The sequence below is a fragment of the Amblyomma mixtum genome, chromosome 8 (genome assembly GCF_055824585.1).
Source record: "Amblyomma mixtum isolate Tamu chromosome 8, ASM5582458v1, whole genome shotgun sequence".
In the NCBI taxonomy this organism is placed as follows: Eukaryota; Metazoa; Arthropoda; class Arachnida; order Ixodida; family Ixodidae; genus Amblyomma; species Amblyomma mixtum.
Genome location: NC_143019.1, coordinates 37274129 through 37293839, shown reverse-complemented (window position 1 = coordinate 37293839; position 19711 = coordinate 37274129). Strand labels below are relative to the sequence as shown.

Below are 19711 nucleotides of genomic sequence, written 5' to 3'. Positions count from 1 at the left end.
CCTCAATAAATCGCGTATACAGCGTGTCGTTTCAGCTAATCACGCAATGAAACATTAGCAGTGATTGGACGAAAAATTAACTGACAAACATACTCTTCACTGGGAAGGACGATACAATTCAGGGTTTACAATGGTAGGGTTCTCGAATACCGAAAACATGCAGAAAGAAATGAAAGCAACTGCAATGGTTCGGCAGACTGTCATTGCCTTCTGGATTAAGATCTGCTTCACATAGCCCAGATCACCAGTAATACTGACCCATATGGCCCTGCAGTTTAATTTATGAATGCCAGAACTGCTTCATGGTGCCATAAAGCTGTGTATGCCGTGTATGTTTCAACTTAAGCCCAAAGGTTGTTTAAACATCTGTTGAATCTGTTGTTTCAGCCGGGGTATTCGCTTCAGTGGACGCGGTTGTTGCGACGCGCGTCTCTTCTTTCACTCTTTCCTCAATTATTTTTTAACTCTCTCCTTCTATCTGCACATGGCAGCGGTGGGAGCCAGTCGGCAGGCCCGTGCACTTTCCTTTTCATCCTTCTCTCAGTCGCAAACAACAACACATGAACAATTAAGAAAACCGTGCTTTACTTTAATTTAATCAGGGTTTATTCATTCTATTAAATAGTTCCATGGCAAATTAACTCTGGCAAACATGACTGGCAAACATGAAAAGCAGCAAATTACGGAAACAAAAACTGACACCTAAAGAGCACTCTCAAAAACAGCAATGCCGACCATCTAAATCTGGCATATGTATACTGCATTGAGTAATGCATATATACAGCAAAGTCACTAATTCTTAAAGATAATCAGTCTGGACAAGAGAGGGCACACCTTCTCTTTGCAGAAATTTCCTCGGTTCATCTCCTTAGCAATGTGATGAATTCTGATATGCAAATAGAGTTGTGCAATTTTCTTGGATTAGTTGTAAATGTGGTTGTCTAATGGGTCGCAGCCCAACAGCTGAGGTTCAAGTTGTGCAAACCAAGCCCTCTCAATAACTGCGGTCAGAATTTCCACTACAAGGTGTTCGCATTGCCATGCAGCAGCCTTAAGTCATTGTACTGAACTTGCAGCGCTCTGAGTCCCTTTTCAGGTGCCTCGCAGATCTGCAACACGTTCTTGGATGGTACTATAAGCCCACCACGGCTCTTTGCACGAATCAGGCCAGTCAGCTCACTAGAATGCAGTGCTGCCATACAGTCCTCACACTGTGTTCTAGCAGCAACTTTTGCAGCCACAAATCCTGAAATATAGGAAACAACAGAGAAGCAGTGCACTAGCACAACCGCAACAAAACACCATGTAGCCACTAAGCTATACGGCGGACGCTACATGTTCTGGCTGTTTGAACCTCCTCGATCTATGGGCCAAAATTTGGATGGATGGATGGATGGATGGATAGGAGCGCCCCCTTCGAAACATAGAGTTAATATAACCAACTTCGAAACGGGGTTACAGTGTACTAGAAGAACGGGGTGGTGGCAATTGCCACCATGCTCAGGTTTTCTTTCTTTACTATTTTTTTGTTTACTGTGTTAGCAATTCTCATTAAGATTTCCTACAATTCTAATAACCTTATGCCACATCTCTGCTTTTCAGCCACCAATCCTCCAATCGCTTTTTGCTAACTTCCACTGCAGATTTATTTACATGACCATTGTTATCTTTAAACCCTAGGGCCTCAGGAAGAGTGACCAGACTGTGCCTGCATCGACATCCGGATGGATACCATCACCACACACTGCACATGTGTCATCTTCTTCGTTAAATTTCTTTTTGTAGCTGCGTGTTCTAAGACACCCAGCTTCAAAAAGTAGGGCACTGCCTCTTGAGTTATCATAGAAAAATTCTTTCCTGATCTGCCTTTTCCAGTATCGATGTAGTTCTACACTATATGTTTCTTTTCCATTGAATTCATCCAATTTTTAACTTCCGCGTTTTTAACCTGTCGTTTAATGCTCTTTCTCCGTCCTCATGACCGGCATACTTGCTGGTTAGTTTTCTAGCTATTTTCCGCCACTGTGAGTCAACACTCTTTCTGTATAAATATTTAAATACCTTAGCTGCCCACCTGTTACCGTCCAATTTCCTCAGGCTTTCTTCATATAGTATTTTACTCTTAGCTTCCCGTACTTTGAATGATGCCCAGCCCATGTCCCCTTGTACTGCCTCGTTTGGGGTTTTGCCGTGGGCACCTAGTGCTAATCTTCCAACAGATCTCTGATTTACGTCTAATCCCGACTGAACTTCTGCACTTTTTTATTTTTTTAGTAGTGATTGAATCTTTACTTGCATATATGAAGACATATGTACACGTTGACTGAGCTTGTGAGAAAAAAACAAACAAACTTGGATGTTTGAATAGGTTTTAGGCACAAAAAACAGACAAGACACATAGGAAGGTAACAGGTCCTCCCTAGTAGCACAAAATGCCGCCAGAACGTTATGACAATGTCGCCAATGTTTTATAATGTTGTGCAACATACTCCAACATTACAGCAACATGCCCATAAGTTGGTCAGGATGACACTCTCTGCTAACATTGCAGCCAAATGTTCAGAAATTCGTTAGGATAACATACCATCTGCCATCTTTGGAACAACATCGAGAAGCAACGTTATTATAATGCTTGAATCATAACAATAAAGCAACATTACAAATATATTTCAAGCACAGAGTTCCAGAAGTTTTCCGACTGTTGCTACAGTAAACATTTTTTTCAACTAGCAGTACTTTGCAACTGAACCTCTTCTGTGGCGTCTGCTATAAATTGCATGCACAGCTCGATTAATATGTCGCAAAGCTTTGTTTATTACCGATTCGCCACTGTCACCCTTGGGACGCCCTTCAGGAATGGCTATATAAGCTTGACTCTATGTTATCCGCTCGGAGGTGAGTGTATGCGTTACATGTTGTACTGTATTGTGGAGCTCAAGTGCCGGTCGCTCTCGTTGGTCCTCGAAAAGCGTTATGATATGTTGTGAAGCTTACCAATTGGCAGGCCTGCATGCTTGTGCAGGGTTGCTAAAATTTTCAAGAATGTTACATATGATGTTATGAAACATTGTGGCAACGTTGCAGCAATGTTGTACATATGTGGACACAACATCGTGGGAAATGTAGCAGCAATGTTTTTCACATATGTTGTCTTGATATTGCCAAAGGAGGACACTAGCCATGTTAATGCAGCCTACATAGGTAACATTGCTGCAATGTTCCAGCAGCAATCTGTGCTACTAGGGCTGTTACCTTCCTATGTGTCTTGTCCGGTTTTTGCCCCTAAAACCTATTCAAATATGAACCAAAACCAACTAGCCCAGCAGCAAGTGATCTTAGACTATGTTTCTAGTACAGTGGGCCCTTCCTTTTGTGTGTCATCTCCACATTTCATTGATGATTGTATCACATGTGTCGTCGCCAACACCTGTCGTGCAAGGACAGTCACCTTTTGCATCAAGAACGGCTTGGTACCAGTTGAAGTTGGCGCTTCGTCCTGTTACCTTCCTATGAGTCTCGTCTGTTTTTTGCATACCTCGGCACCAATATAGGTGGCTCAATCACACTCACGGCCACTCGCACTCACATCCACTCATTCACACTCACATTCATGTCCACTCACACTCGCAACCACCCCCTAACATTCCCACTCATGACCACTCGCACTCACAACCACTCACTCACACTCATGACGACTCCCACCCACAACCACTCACGCACACTCGCACTCATGTCCACTCATACTCACAACCACTCACTCAAACTCGTGTCCACTCACACTCACAACTACTCACTCACACTCATGTCCGCTCACTCTCATTCATGTTCACTCACTCTTTCCTTGTTTGCTAACAACGGAGGGGAGGAGAGATTTACTGCCGCAGCCGACTGGCTTGAGTCGCAAAGATGGGGTGCTGAGCCGCCCAGGCTTTGTCGGGCTATTTGGCCAATGTCCACAGTTTCACTGCTCGATGGAAGTGGTCACTGATCACGCATATTCCATGCACTGAATGGTACACACGTCCGCTTCTGGGCTTGCTGCTGAGACGATGAGTGCCCGTTCAGCGTCAGCTAAGATGCATAGACAAGTTTTTGAACGGTGTCCATAGGCGTCCGCAGGGTTCTCCATGAGAATGAGCCATGTTTCAGCGCAGTGCCCCCCACCCCCAATCTTTTCTCACCTAGGGCCCTTACGGCCAGAACGGAGCGCAGAGGTGAGGAATGATTATAGAACATTTATTTCCATGCGGTGTAATTTCAAAATACACAAATTATTATTCAGCAGAAGTTTTTATTTTAATCTGTAACATCGGCAGAGGAATATATGGTACAGAGAGGATAAGCCGCTGGTTCCTTCACACTAAAAAATGTGTACGAAGGGAGGGGAAAGGCTCAGGGTGCTTGCCAGCGTTTCCACAAGAGGTCTAGTCTTTATCCTGACTAAGACAGCCCTCTTGTTGAAAGGTTTGCAAGCGCACTGAGGCTTTCGGCACCCTTGTTCACCACGTGAGTTCCGGCAGAGGAAGACATGTCACTGCGCCGCTGAAGTATCAATGTGACGTCGCACTTCCAGAGTAATTTCCATTCTCTCTAAACACCAGCAAATTTGACAGATTTGTTTTGTTACTGTCGCAGCAAAAAAGAACCTGAAAAGCTTGCCTCAAAATGACCCGGCCAGTAAACAGTTCTTAAAATGCAACATCATGGGTCTTCAGCCACTAAAAAACCTGATTGGCCATAGCACTGCACTGTGAACAATGACGGAACAGGTCCGACAGAGTAAATGTATGAGGCAGCCTCGGTGATTAGGGGGCTTAGACAATTGAGGGGGGGTGCACCTCCTTCCCTTGTGCGCGCGCCTATGACGGTGTCTAAGTAAAATAATGAGTTTGTCTTGACAATAGTCTTAAATGGTGTATAATTACCAATATTTGGTCTTGCTTGACAATGACGTTCCGTTACTCTGCATGAACACATTGGAGTCAAGTGGCAACTATGAATACTTTTCGCGGCATGGAAAATGAAGCGTGTTTTTCAAACCATTTCTTCACGGTTTCAAACCATTTCATTTCTTTTTTCAAGTCATTTCTTCACGGAAAGGAAAATCGCTGGAATGGGCCGCAAGTAGAGGATTTCCCCGCGTAATAGCGATGCTAGGGGGAGTTGTCATTAGCAATCCATTTACAAAACCTCCTAAGCTGCTATGTGTGACCGACTGTGGACATGTCTGCAGTGCAGAACGTTTTCTGCATTGCACATAATTCCTGTCTGAAAGAGGTTTTACAAACCAGCGCGATCTATTTGAGGCTAGTGCTTGCGGAGACCACGTGCACATCCGTGTGGTGATAGGGGTCGCTTACATTTTACCTGATTATTCTTCAACATTGTTCGCGGAAGAATGCGCATGCAGGTAACTTGCGAGCCATTTTGAAGCGCGCGCCCTTCTGAAACTAAAGGACTTTACTGGGATAAGCGCTATTAAGAAGTTCACAGAGGAAATCATAGTATCCGATTCAAAGGATACCTCATGCTGTCCAGATATCAGTGTGGGTAGGATTGCTGAAATCGATGCGTGCAAACAGAAGCTAATCCACTTACTTCACTGAAAACACGTAAAAATAAACAAAATCGCATTTCACAAGCAAATTTCGATTTCACTCTCGCAGTGACAAAGCTTAGGCGCCAACTAGGTCAGGTTTTCGCGTCAGTCCGGCCCAATCAACAAATTACAGTAAGAGCAGAGCTCTCCAATGCACACACTTGGGCACAGAAAAAAACCTAAGAGTCCACCGCAGCACTCGAGATCCCATCTTATGGTAGTTATTGCCAAGAAGCGGAGAGTCGTTTCAGCAGTAAGCATCGTAACTCTTGTGTATATGAGATCGAGCCGTGCGGGGAGCGTGGCAAGATACATCTCTCTATGATTTTCAGGACTGGCAATGCGAAATTCGATAAAGGATCTCACAAAACTTGTAGCGGCTCATTGCATCCGCGAAGGGCCAATGGTGAACTACAAATGCAACGAAAGATTGCCATTCCTGTGCCAGCAGAATCCTCTGCTTCGGTTGTCCAAAGACATGAGCATGATGCCTTATGCTGCCTCGAGCGCCCTCAGTAGTCAATATTTGCTTCCCTCAGCTGTCAACAACATGAAAATACTTAAGCGGTTACCGTCGTCGCGAAACATACGCGACCGCCTTCGCTGTCGCGTCCACCCACCACTCACCTCCACTCATTGCCACCCACGTCCACTCACAACCACTCATTGTCACTCATGTCCACTGACACCTACTCATCAAACATGTCCACTCACCACTCCCCTCTACTCATGCTCACATCCACACACTCGCGCTCACACTCATATCCACTCACTCACACTCATGGCCACCCATACTGACATCCACTCACTCTCACTCATGACCACCGACACTCATATCCACTCACTCGCACTCACACCTACTCAAACTCACAACCACTCCCACTCGTGACCACTCATTCACATCCACTCACTCACACTCACATCCACTCACACTCGTGACCACTCTCATTCACATCCACTCACTCGCACTCATGACCACCGACACTCATATCCACTCACTCGCACTCATGTCTACTCAAACTCACAACCACTCACTCACACTCGTGACCACACTCATTCACATCCACTAACTCGCACTCACACTCGTGACCACCCTCATTCACATCCACTCACTCGCACTCATGACCACCGACACTCATATCAACTCACTCGCACTCATGTCTACTCAAATTCACGACCACTCACTCACACTCGTGACCACACTCATTCACATCCACTCACTCGCACTCATGACCACCGACACTCATATCAACTCACTCGCACTCATGTCTACTCAAACTCACCACTCACTCACACTCGTGACCACACTCATTCACATTCACTAACTCGCACTCACGTCCACTCACACTCACGACCACCCTCATTCACATCCACTCACTCGCACTCATGACCACCGACACTCATATCAACTCACTCGCACTCATGTCTACTCAAACTCACAACCACTCACTCACACTCGTGACCACACTCATTCACATCCACTAACTCGCACTCACGTCCACTCACACTCACGACCACCCTCATTCACATCCACTCACTCGCACTCACAGACGTGTGAGTGAGGCGATATGAGTGCACTCATGAGTGAGTGTGCCGACCTATGGTTTTTTGCGCCTAAAACCTATTCAAATATGAACCAAAACCAACTAGCCCAGCAGCAAGTGCTCTTACACTTGGATGTGGTAAGCAAATTACAGGTTGTCTTCACACAATTACGATGGCAATGACTGTACATTGTACAGTGCATCCCCCAAGGAGCGCAGTGTACTTGAACTTCTTCACGAACATCAACACTGCTTTGTCATGTTTAAACGGGCACCAGACATTACAGCAAAGAATCCACAGTCAGAATGTGGTCTTCGGTCTGCCATGTATTTGCAAGATTTCATTCTGGACCCACTTACCAAATGCAACTAAATCCCCGAGTAGTCTGCAAAAGCACAATTCAAAGTCTGTAGAAGTACAGCTCAAATGTGACAGTTCCACAATTAGCAACAGTAAGCCCCTTCCAATCAATGCCAGTTCACATCTGTTGCAGGCTGCAGAAGAAAATGCCGGAAAATTGAAACCAATAAAAATTTTAGTTGAAAAATTCAGACAAATGAAAATAAACTTCCTTGAATTGAATTTAGCTGGCCTGCAGTTTCAATTCCATCACATGGCATAAAGTTCACAACTTCACCAGCGCTGCGACGAGGAACAAAGACAGAGAAAGAAGGACAAGGACAAGCGCTACCAACAACTGAAAGTTTATTTGAAAAAACACAGATGTTGTACCAACCAGCTCAAACAAAGATTTTGCTAAAGCTCACAAAGTTCACCTGACCTTTCAGGCAACAAAGAAGTTCCATGTGAGGTAATGAACTTTATAGGCATGGAAAGTAAAAAAAAAAGGCCCACTTTTCGTTTTCAAAAACTGCGTGCGCTCACCGCACACAAAAAAAAAAAAAACGTGACAGAGCACTGAAAACAAAGCCAATGATGTAGGGCCAAATAATGAAAGAAAAATGGCAGTGACATGTCCTCCAGGCTGCTAACTGCTCCGTGCACCAAAGCTCTGCTCTGGGCCTGAGCTCACACACATGGCAGCCCTCACAGGTAGAACAGCCGCTCGCACAGCAGTGGGCTCGGTTCCCGGTGGATGCTGTCTCCAACAAGGTTGGCCAGCTTGTGGGCGTACTGGCAGGGAGCAGGCACACGCACAGTGCCAGGCCAGTTGTAGTACAAGTGCGTCAGCTTGTAGGTGAGCCGCTGGATCTGGTCAGGCGAGAGCCCAGTTGAATTCCGCAGCACTACGTAGTGAGTTGGCGACACTGTGCCTTGGCGCACTTTCTGGGACACCAGGAAGAAGTCGCACCAGTCGGAGCGTGTGATCGTGTGGTCCACGACTGTTCCAGGTGCAGGGTTGTCCAACTGCGTTCCATTCAGCTTTGCAAAAATGCGGGTGTTGATGCGCTTCTGGACAACCACCACGGCAATCGACGGATTGTAGTCGGGGCTCACGCAGCCGTAGGAAGCGATCAGCTGCTCAATCTCGTACTCATTCACATAGGCAAGCTGCCCATCACCCACGCCATCACGATAGAAGAAGATGCGGTCCGGTCGGGTGTGGTTCACTTCATAGTACTTGACCAGTGCCTCCAAGAAGGCCACCTTAAGGCAGTTTACAAGCTCCTTGCCAGGATCTTGAAAAGCACACTTTGAGAACCAGCGAGTCATGCTGTGGTTCATGCTGGCCACAAAGCCCATCACAGACTGCCGGCCTCGAGTGTTATCATGGTAGACGTCCACACCTATTACCATCACATTTTTCATGGGGATGTCCACTGCCCAAAGCTCCCCGCCCAGCTTGCAGTTGATCTGTAGGGCCACCTTCTGAGTGACGCTGCGCAGCTTGGGCATCTGGCCAATGGTGTTGGAGATGATGACTTGTGATGGTATTGGTGTGTCCACACAGCACAAGCGCTTGACTGCACTGTAACGATCATCCCGTGAGGTTGGGAAGATGATCACGACGATCTGCACCTCTTTGCTGACGATGTTCCTGATGGCGCGTACATAGCTTTCGGTGCTGTCATTGGTCAGCTCCCGATACTGGGGTTGTCGCACTTGGATGCCCATGGTGGGGCAGATCTTTGTCATCATTGACACAAATGCTCGGGTGCGCTCCATATCACGCTTTGTGACGACCACATACCAATTCTCAAGATGAACCGCTGTGATGACAGAGTCTTGTGAGAGAAGGCGGCCCCAGTCAGCCGTGCCATTGTGGAAGTGCGTCTTAGTCCGCATCATGATCTTCTCCTCTGGCAGGATACGAGCATCAAGAGTGAGGGCACAATCTTCGAGAGTGACTCCCCAATCATCGAGGACTTTCACTGCAGCGGGACAGGCCTTCACATTCTTCACATACTTCATAAGAGACTGCTGGCGCTGGTCTGGGGATACCCGTGTGTGAGCAGCAACGTCCTTCATGACACGGAAATCCGAGCGCAACTCGTCTGTCAGGCCCGTCATGCTGCACAGCTCGGGCACAAGACACACCAGCCGTGGATCCTCAGCCTCAGGTGCATTTTTCCTGGGCCTGTCCCTGTGCACAAGCAGTGGTTGGTCATGGTCTTTGATCTCAATGTCGTAGATCCGCTTGTAATAGTTGATGTAACTGATCATCTCGCCATCGTGAAAGAGGAAAGTGGAGGTTGGCTTCAAGTCCCACGCAATGTCATCCACACGATATGTGCGGTAATTGTAGCGTGTCATAACGACTGCGCCCACAATGGCTTGAACAGCTTTGGCCTTGTATTCTCGTGGATAAGAATTGTATACATCAAACAACACTTCCCGTGCAGTGATGCTGCGCAAGACACGAAATGACACGTCACAGTTCAGCAGAAGCCCTCCTTCATACTCTGCTACAGACTGGACGTAGCCCGGCCACACCTCCAACCTGTGCTGTGGCACCATAACAGAGCCCTTTCGGTCAAAGTAGTTCCGACCAATCTGTGTCAACTGCAAACAGTGCATCACTTTCTTGAAAAGCACGTTGTACAGGTGCGTGCACTCTGATGGCGGAGTAATTTTGACAAACTTGATGTGCACTGTCACGAGAGTGCCATCGGTAGGCAGCACAGTCTGTATGCTGGTCACCGCAAGCTGCAGATGATGGGGTAGGTAAAGCTTTGCACCATCAAAGACACGGGTGCGGCCAATGAGCTCCACTACGGGATCACTGCTCAACAACTGGCAGCGAGTGCGCTTTGAGTCGATGACCGGCACAAAGTCGGTGTGGTACTCAAACACACCCATGCCCTGCCTGGTGCCAAGACGCACATAGTTGACCTCCACAGAAACCGGCTTGCCAGCTTTGCCTCTAAACTCCTTGGTGCTCAGTTTTGACATTGCAGCTGTGGGGGGTTCAAGCCTTGAACGGGCTGCACCACTGACTGGTGGCTCCGGCGGCGAGGGTTCTTGCATCTGCGCGATCAAACTCTGCTCAGCTGGAAAGGGCATTATGTTGCGCCCATACACTACTTTTGGTTGGAGTCGCCTGCTGGATGGTCCTGGCTTGGCCAACTGCTCTGCGGGGGATTCTGGTGGGCTTGGGGACGATAAAGCCTCTCCCATTAGTTGCAAGATGCCGCGTCCCTTGGCGAGTACGGCAGGAGAGCTGCTACTTGATGAAGGATCCGAAAAAGGAGACAGCGAAGAGCTGCCTGTATAGGTTCCAGAATCAGGGCTTGATGAACTGCCAGATGAAGGCCCAGATGAAGGCCCAGATGAAGGCCCAGGGTCATCTCCATGAGATGCATCCTTTGTCCCAGGCCGCCTGGTTTGCTGCTGCAAAGCAGCCCGAAGTAACGCTCCGCGGCCGCCACGGCCGCAACCTGCGTAATGCTCATCACCCTTGGAGGCCATTTTAGGCCACGACGAGGATTACAACGAACCCAACCGTTTATATGTTGTCACTTCGTCGCTTCACCAGCTTCACTCCGAGACTACACCAACTTCTCAGCAGGCCGCGTTCGTTTACCGCATGGCGGAAGGAAAAAAAAGGTTTACCGCGTTTACGGCTTGCGGCGCCACTCACGGTGAATAATGTAAACTGCGTTCAAGTTGCAAACTTCAACGATGTTACCATGAGGTTACTAAATGAAACAAATGCATTAACAAAAATCCATAGATATAACAGTTTGACCGATAAATAAAGAGATTAAAGGAGCAAACAAAGGGGCTTTACCTGCAACGAGACATTGGCGACACCTGGCAACAACTTTCGTTTTCCCTTTTTTTTGAAAAAATAAAAAATAAAATAAAAGAAAGAATAAAGCTAAAAACTTTTAAAAAGTTGTATAAAAACAAAAATTTTAGCACCTACTTATTTTGGTTGTTAAATAAAATAGAGCGATATCGGTATTCGCGATACGCAAATATCGGACAGAGAAACTAGAAGAAAACATGGCAGCCCGCAGTAAACCTCACAAATGGATGTAGGAACTCCAATAAAACACTAGTTTGTCGCTCTCCATTTGACTTGCTTTCTGTAAATTTGCACGGAAAAGCGAAACCACGTGGGTACAGAGGTGAGTCAAGCCTGACTCGCCTTATTTACGTTTGCGTTTAGAGCGGTTGGTTTACTGATCGTAGTGTTTTTGGGCTGGGATTTGGATGTCCGCGTGGAGTCGGGCACATTCGAAAGGAAACTTTGTTTCCGCGCCAACGCATATCAGCCCGAACCGCTGCTTTTCGCCACTTATTGCTTGTGTAAGCTGAGAACAATCTGAATTACAGCGACGCGCGCAATTACTCAAAACAGACAGGCTCAGCTGTTCCGAGATCCCTTGAAGCACCGGGATGTCCCTTTCATCAGGTCAGCTAGCTAGGTCACGAGCAATAAACGGACTATTTATTAGCTGGCACTGTGTCTCTAAGTAATAAGGTGGCAATCTTTAAACACGTTTGCTTTACTAAATTCACTGCGATCCTTCTTGACTAACTCTAGTGACCGTTCTTGAAAATCACCACCAGCTCACCGCTCCGACCTCTCTTCTCCAGCTACTCAAGCCCAATGCATTAGAAAATCTCTTCCAGCTAAATGCGTTCTTCTTCTTCTTCACCATATAAAAATGGCACATACCCACGCTATTTTCATATGGTGAAGAAGAAGTTAATAATTATTCTTCTTCACCATATGAAAATGGCACATACCCACGCGGGGGGATTGGCCAAGGTACGGTGGTGAATAGCAAGGAGGTATGAGTGCGGGAAAAAAAGCTAAGTAAAATAGTAGAATGTTTGAAATCAGAAAATATGTATGAATTGTTATCGTGGCAGTGCTGTCAGCATGATTCTTCTTCTTCCTTTGCGTCTTTAGTGTCATGCTTCAAATGTCGCTTTCTATCTATCACGCAGACTTGGTTCCCCAGTGTGGCCCTGTTCAGAGCCCCGAAAACCATGTTCACGTTGTGTCGACAGGCGCTCCGCAGGGCGCTAGTCGCTCCCGTACCAGCAACGGCGACCGGTAATCTGCCAGCAGCGCAGACGCTTCTGAGGAACAATTTCAGCGTCGCTGCGCCACTGTGTGTACTGCGCGACGACTTGATCATGCCGGCGCCGAAGAAGTGGCCCAAGCAGAACGACAAGATCACGCCTCCACAGGAGCCCGGTCAGCCCCGCAACGAGGCCTGGGTCGTCCACTACCGCAACCAGATCCGCTACTCGCCCAAGAAGATGCTGCCCATCGCGCAGATGATCCGTGGCATGAGCGTCGACGAGGCCATCAAGCAGCTCTCGTTCGTCGACAGGAAGGGGGCCAAGATTGTCATTGAGGTGCTGAAGGAGGCCCAGGAATTGGCCGTCAGAGAGCACAACGTCGAGTTCAAGTCCAACTTGTGGGTAGCGGAGTCCTTCTGCAGCAAGGCGGTTACTATCAAGGGCGCCCGGAGGCATGCCCGGGGGAAGCTCGGGATCATACATTACAGGTGAATTCTTTGGCAGATGCACTTACGGTGCTTCGGCGACCTGTTGTTGTTGTAGCCTTTGACAGAATGGCACATACCCACACTGGGGGATCGGCCAAGAATCGGGAGGTAAAGGTTGGTATTCACCTGTACATAGTAAAGGCAAAAGAAAAGCACATGGGAGAGGAACACCGGGGGAGTCTACCACAAGGAGGGCAGGGAGGGAGGGAGACCACGGCGACCTGCGTGGCCGTGGTCTCACGCGATCCACTTGCATCATCGTCATCATCATCAGCGCAATTGTGCCCATTGCAGGGCAAATGCCTCTATCATCATCATTAGCACTGTTATGTCCATTGCAGGACAAAGGCCTCTCCCACTGAGCTTGAGCTATGTTTGCCTTAATCCCCAATTTCTAATCTGACCTGCCCTTTATTGCGCCCTGCCATGTTTGCATCCATGTACGCTGTGCTGATGCTGGTGACAGGTGCAATTATGTACCTGCCACTATGCAGGCGCAGTTAGCTCCCAACGTCAGGGGATGCAAATGCCTTATGGAGGCGGATCATGTCATGCTAAAACTTTCTTAATTGGGTCCAACTAAAAGAAAAAAACTAACGGCTGTGGGTAACATTGAGCATCTTCCGCTGACAAGTGACGGCAGTAAATGAAATAAGCTTTTTAACGTTTGACTATCAAAACAAGCCAGAGGCACCAAAATTCGTGAGCTTATAATTTCGTCTTGCATTCAACTTCTTGTTTAGGTATCACAAAAAGCTTTAAAAATGGATTACTTTATCATCACAGAGGTATTCTGAGCTTCACTGCAGAGTTGTATCTAACCTCGATTATCAAGCTTACATCTTTCATACCTACCGGCAAAATAGGTGCACTCAACTAAAGAAACAGAAAAAAAGACCATTGTTGGCACCCCTACAGATGTCTTGTTCTCAGTGAAACAGTATTTATTAAATATGGAAGTATGATATTCATATAAATGTTATACTTTTGGTGGGAGCTCGATCAATTACGATTCACTGTGCTTCTACAAGTATATCTTGCAGAAAACCTGGAGGAGAGACTTCCATCCAGTGCTAACCATGATAGTGCACTGTGCTGCCATTAAATGCACGCAGTTTTGTTTATACTTTGGCAGTTGCAAGGTACCAGAGACTTGGTAATACCGGGGTTAGACACACTTCACTTGAGCAGTTGCACCGCACATTCTGCATCCGTATCCTCCTCTTGGGTTTTTCTCTCACACTGATTATGCAAACACTTTCTTCTCACTTTGCAGGCTGAAGACAAAATATTACACAGCAGCAAGTAGTGCTTCGTGCTATGTAAAAATACTCCGACAACTCTACATGCAGTGTGTGAGGAACGAATTCAGAATAATTAAGCAAACAAGGGAAGGGGAATGAGGGGCTTGTTATAAATATGAAAGAAGCCAACAGCCACAGAAACCAAGGGGCACAGGGGACTTTTTTTTTTTAATTCATTTATTTTGTGGTGTTGATCAATTTAGAATATTACTGAATATGTTATCGCTTAAAGCTAATTGATTAGAAAAGCAGAAGAAAAAACAACCACATGCCACCGGTGGGATCCGAACCCACGACCTCCGAATTACGCGTCCGGTGCTCTACCTCTGAGCTACGGCGACGGCTGTCAAATCTTTTGTTTTTCGAGGGTATTTATGTTTAAAAGTAACCTAACCTTGAAAGTGTTCACCAGCGCCACCCACGTTCATAAGCGGCGGACTAGAACGTCCTGAGTTACCGCAGGTGTGACGTAGAACGTCATCGAATGGAGAGGGTGGAAGCTGCGTGAGAACTCTCTTATGCTTCTTATGGTGTCAAGGCTGCCAGAACCGAGGCCCTCGCTAAGCAATTAAGCAAACAAGGGAAGGGGAATGAGGGGCTCGTTATAAATATGAAAGAAGCCAACAGCCACAGAAACCAAGGGGCACAGGGGATTTCTTTTTTTCAATTCATTTATTTTGTGGTGTTGATCAATTTAGAATATTACTGAATGTGTTATCGCTTAAAGCTAATTGATTAGAAAAGCAGAAGAAAAAACAACCACATGCCGCCGGTGGGATCCGAACCCACGACCTCCGAATTACGCGTCCGGTGCTCTACCTCTGAGCTACGGCGACGGCTGTGAAATCTTTTGTTTTTCGAGGGTATTTATGTTTACAAGTAACCTAACCTTGAGAGTGCTCACCAGCGCCACCCACGTTCATAAGCGGCGGACGTAGAACGTCCTGAGTTACCGCAGGTGTGACGTAGAACGTCATCGAACGTAGAGAGGGTGGAAGCTGCGTGAGAACCCTCTTATGCTTCCTATGGCGTTCAGAATAATGTTATGTTTTCATTTTCTGCAGAGACATTACGCCAGCAAGAATGCGGCAGAGCTATGACAGAGAAAAACTAGCAGGTTAATGAAGGAAAGAGATTTAAGTTTTGAAATTTTTTTCTTTTCAAGCAAGTGTTTATACTGTAATAAACACCCAAGTCAAAATTATGCTTTCATCGACCACTTACTGTTTTGTTTAAACACAAGAAATTTTAGCCAAATCAGAGCAGCAATTCCCATTATAGAAAACAAGAAAATCAGGGAGCTGTCTTTGCTTCATATTCTAGCCAAAGAAGCATGCACTCGCTAAAATTTTGGCCGTTTAGAAGGCAGGAAACGTAACTGCATTGGTCTTCGTGACTGTTTTCGACTTTTTTACGAACTTTGTCTTCAAATACCTTCACTGTCACATTTTTATTTATTTATTTACAATTATTGTTGTAAATTGCCAGTTTAATGTCCAGAAGCAACTCATGCGCTTTGAGGGACACCGTAGTGAGGGGGCTTTGAATTAAGAACACCTGGGGTTTTTTTATGAGTGCCAACATTATGCAGTACGGGGGCATAATTGTATTGTGCCTTCATTGAAATACGGTCGCCGCTGCTGGGATCGAACCGGCAACTTTGGGATCAGCAGCCTGTTTTATTTCTTAAAGGGGCTGCGAAACACTGCTTGGGGAGATACCGGCTATACTTCAGGTGGGTTCTTTATGTCACACAGATGCTGACTTAAAAAGAATTACAGGAATCGATGCACAGGAACGGGAGTTATTCAGTGAAGAAATTTCAAAATACAAGCAAACAAAACGCTGCCCTCAACTCGATTTTGGCGGGGCTTCCCACGCCTATTTCGCTCTCCCAATGACGGCACCTGGCGCAACCAATCAAAACAGCCAGCCAGGGCACGTCGCGGAAGTTTGTACTCCATGGTTGCCTGCTCCCTGTAACTCGTTTTTGCTGAGATTGGCAGCGTCGTTTCCATGCCAGAGCGCCCCTGGTGGTGTATTTTTATTTTACTTGCTTTGCAGGGCTTTTATCTAAGACAAACAAGTTGTTTTTGTTGATCTAATATAAAACGCAGACAGGTGACAAAATGTGTCTCTGTTTATCCACACTATTTGCAGTATATTTACTGTTTGTCCGGTCATCAAGCTCGCGCCAGGTGATGTCATATCCGCTGCTAAAAACCCGCCACTGTGTGGCGACACCATCAGAGCAATGAAGTTGTTTTTGGGAGGACATTAAAATATTAAAAAACGGAATATACGTGGTATTACCGACGCTAATAGACAGTTTTAGTATAGCGTTTGCGTTTTTTGCTTACGCAACACGCAAGATGTTTGCATACGCTAAATTCAAAGCGCGAACAACACCTTTAGTTGAGCGTTTGCGGACCGTTCCGCAATAGGCGCTAAGTAGACATACAACATCCAGGTTCAGCCCCGTTTGGGTAAGTACCTAGCGCCACCACACGTCGAAAAAAAAAATTGAGGTCGTTTTGAGAAGTGCCAAAAAAATGGCCGTTGCCATGACGACAGTGTACACAACCTGTCGTTAGGCTTACGGGCTTGAAAACGGACTGCTATCTCAAGAGTACCGGCAAGTTATCGCACATAACATTGCGTCCCAGTGAAACGACAGAAAGCGGAAGCGAATGCCACCATTTATTGCCAGTTGAGCACCGAATAACTCAATGACGAGGTATTTTAGAACTGAAGCGGGCAAACAGGGCACCGCCATGTTGTCTCCGCAAGCCCCGCAAAGACGCTACGCTATTTCCAGAAAATTGCGTGCGTACGCTAAACGCTAAGCTTCTTTTAGCGTTCTGCGCATGCGCATTCTACATGCGCTATTTTATTGCGTACGCAAAGGTTTTGCGTACGCTATTCTAAAACTGTCTAATAGCACCATTATAACTCACTGTATGCAATCAACAGGCAAAACAGTTGACTAAGATTGTGTTTCTGGGCCCCTTTAAGACATTTTGACAAGATTCGCAACGCATTAAAACAAATGCAGTGTCAAAAGGCCCGAGCATCTTGTTGCAATACGACAAAGAGCTGCCGTGTTATGTTTTCATTGCAGGTACTCCCACTACTTCGTGCGGCTTGTCGAGGGGCCTCCTCCGGAACACTACTACGACCCACCACTGACACCCGCGCAGAAGTTGGAGGAGTTCATACAAGAACTGCGGAATCGAAGAATCAGATATGAACACTGATTTGTTGCGGCTGGCATTGTACATTAGATATTAAAGACATCTCTCCATTGTAAGCCTTCTCTGTTGTTTGTTCTGTACCTTATAAACTGCCTGTAAAATAGGTGGGGTCATCCCACCTTAGTTAAAGGTGCACTGAAGAGGAATATGAACTTGTCTTTTTGCCGCGGGAACTCGATCTACACGTTCCTAGCATTCTTAGAAACTGCGACTTATTGCCCTGTATGGCCGATTTCCCAAATTAAATCGAATTAACGGCCGGCTCCCGCCCTTTTTTTTTAATTCTGCCTTGTACGGTGGGCGGAGTCGACCAACGCGTGGAGTGCCTTTCACCAAGCCCCGTGGCGGCTTGCCGCTCTGCCATCGGCGGAGTGATACGTAGTAGTCCGTAGTAGCAAATAGTCCACACGTATTTTTATTTCTGCGGGCTTATTTTGCGGCTATATTATCTGCGAATGAAACTATTTATTCATGGAAACCTAAAAAAGAAAATAAAGCGAAAGCAAAGCCTCCACGGAGCTAGCTGAAAGGAACTCCACGCGTTGGTCAACTCCACCCATCGTACGAGGCAGAATTAAAAAAAAAAGGGCGGGAGCCGGACGTTAATTCGATTTAATTAGGGAAATCGGCCATACAGGGCAATAAATCGCGGTTTCTAAGAAAGCTCGGAACATGTAGATCGAGTTCCCGCGGCAAAAAGACAAGTTCAGAATCCTCTTCAGTGCACCTTTAAGCCTCTGGCTAAAGGCTCACTTCATTTCTATGGCTGCTACATTTTGACAAAGAAGGGAGTATGAAAAGTGCTCATACAGTCGTGACTGCACAAATTACGGTAATTCCATCCGTCGGTGTAGACACGTTCTGCCATCTCCTCTTCCACTGCCTACTTAGCAGTGTTGTAGGCGTAACCGAAAAAAAGTACCTAAATACGTTACTCCTTACGCTAAGAAAAAAAGAACGCGTTACCATCCTACGTTACCTACAAAAAAAGGTAACGCGTTACCGTTACCGAAAAAAAGTATCGCACGTTACTTTGCCGTTACTTCATGGCCATAAATTTTAATCAGTGCGTCTTCGCTGTAACTAACCTATAACTCGTCTTCTCTGCAAGGCTTGTTTTCCAACCAAAAGATCTCAAACCCAGACGACACGCTCATATTCTTCAAGCGAATGGTAACTCCGGATGGTCGCACTCTGCTTGCAACAGAGTCTAGGCAGGAAAAGGAGGGAGGCTTAGTCACAGTGCTGTGAGGAGTGCGTTGTTCCTTGTTCTGGCTAGGGGAGAAGGGGGGGGGGTATGACTGACGGGAGAAAGTTGGAGCGACAGTGTTATTCAGCAGAAAATTTTTAGAAAGTTTAGTGTGAGGTAGCTCACTACTGCCGGCGGCACAGAAATTAGCAAAGGCCCATTTCCTTTTATCCTCTACTTCGGTGCTACAGCCAGTTGTCTACAATGAGACCTTTTGGCTGGAAAACAAGCTTACGGAGAAACTGACTTACAAATTTCTGCAAATGGTTCATTGCTGGCTCGGCAAGCGTCCACTCTTTAGAGAGTTGTTTGTGTGAGTGGTTTGGGGGTGAAGACAAGTGTGTGAATGCGTGTTCGTGTTTTTTTTTTTCTATTTGAGTGCGTCGTCAAGGGCAGGTGTTTTCTGGCATGCATGCAAGCCCAACAAGGGTCGTCGAGAGCACCCGTATGTTTTGTTTATTTGCAACATCATTTTCGGCGTTTTTTTTTTCTGAAAAAGAGGCGGAGGGGGAAATTGAAATAAAAAGTAACTAGTAACGTGAGACCTCACGTTACCGGAAAATGTTAACGAAAGTATGTTACCCGTTACAGTTCCGAAATGGTAACGAGCACGTTACTAAGTTACCGAAAAAAGTAACGCATTACCGGTAACGCCGTTACCGACAACACTGCTACTTAGTATAAAGCATGCCACATTTTTAGTTAAACTTTTTGTAATAGTAGATGCCTGCTGGTGAGAAAAAAAAAATCTAGATGCACAGGCAAGGGCTCACTTTTCTGGACTAGTCATCTTGCAGTGCCTTTAATGTAGTATATAAAGGGCTGCG

At 46.3% G+C, this 19711-nt stretch overlaps 1 protein-coding gene and 1 pseudogene across 3 annotated transcripts; one reads left to right on the top strand and one right to left on the bottom strand.

The window, feature by feature from the left end:
• Positions 1–7832: 7832 nt before the first annotated feature.
• LOC149332121 (piwi-like protein 1 pseudogene) lies at positions 7833–11177 on the bottom strand (annotated as a pseudogene).
• A 368-nt stretch (positions 11178–11545) lies between these two features.
• On the top strand, positions 11546–17691 carry mRpL22 (mitochondrial ribosomal protein L22). Of its 3 annotated transcripts, none has more exons than XM_089557072.1 (3): positions 11546–11679; positions 12509–13077; positions 17503–17691. In XM_089557072.1, exons 2-3 carry the CDS (start codon positions 12551–12553, stop codon positions 17636–17638), a joined length of 663 nt encoding a protein of 220 aa, XP_089413198.1. In that variant the 5' UTR covers positions 11546–11679; positions 12509–12550; the 3' UTR covers positions 17639–17691. The 3 variants fall into 3 exon arrangements, with proteins under 3 accessions (XP_089413198.1, XP_089413199.1, XP_089413197.1); XM_089557073.1 differs by having other exon boundaries at positions 11554–11667; XM_089557071.1 differs by lacking the exon at positions 11546–11679 and adding an exon at positions 11775–11860.
• The last annotated feature ends 2020 nt before the right edge of the window (positions 17692–19711 follow it).

Coding starts and splice junctions, on each gene's coding strand:
- mRpL22 (XM_089557072.1), top strand. CDS start 12,551: ATGTTCACGTTGTGTCGACAGGCGCTCCGCAGGGCGCTAGTCGCTCCC. Junction 13,078..17,502: donor CTCGGGATCATACATTACAG/GTGAATTCTTTG, acceptor TTTTCATTGCAG/GTACTCCCACTACTTCGTGC.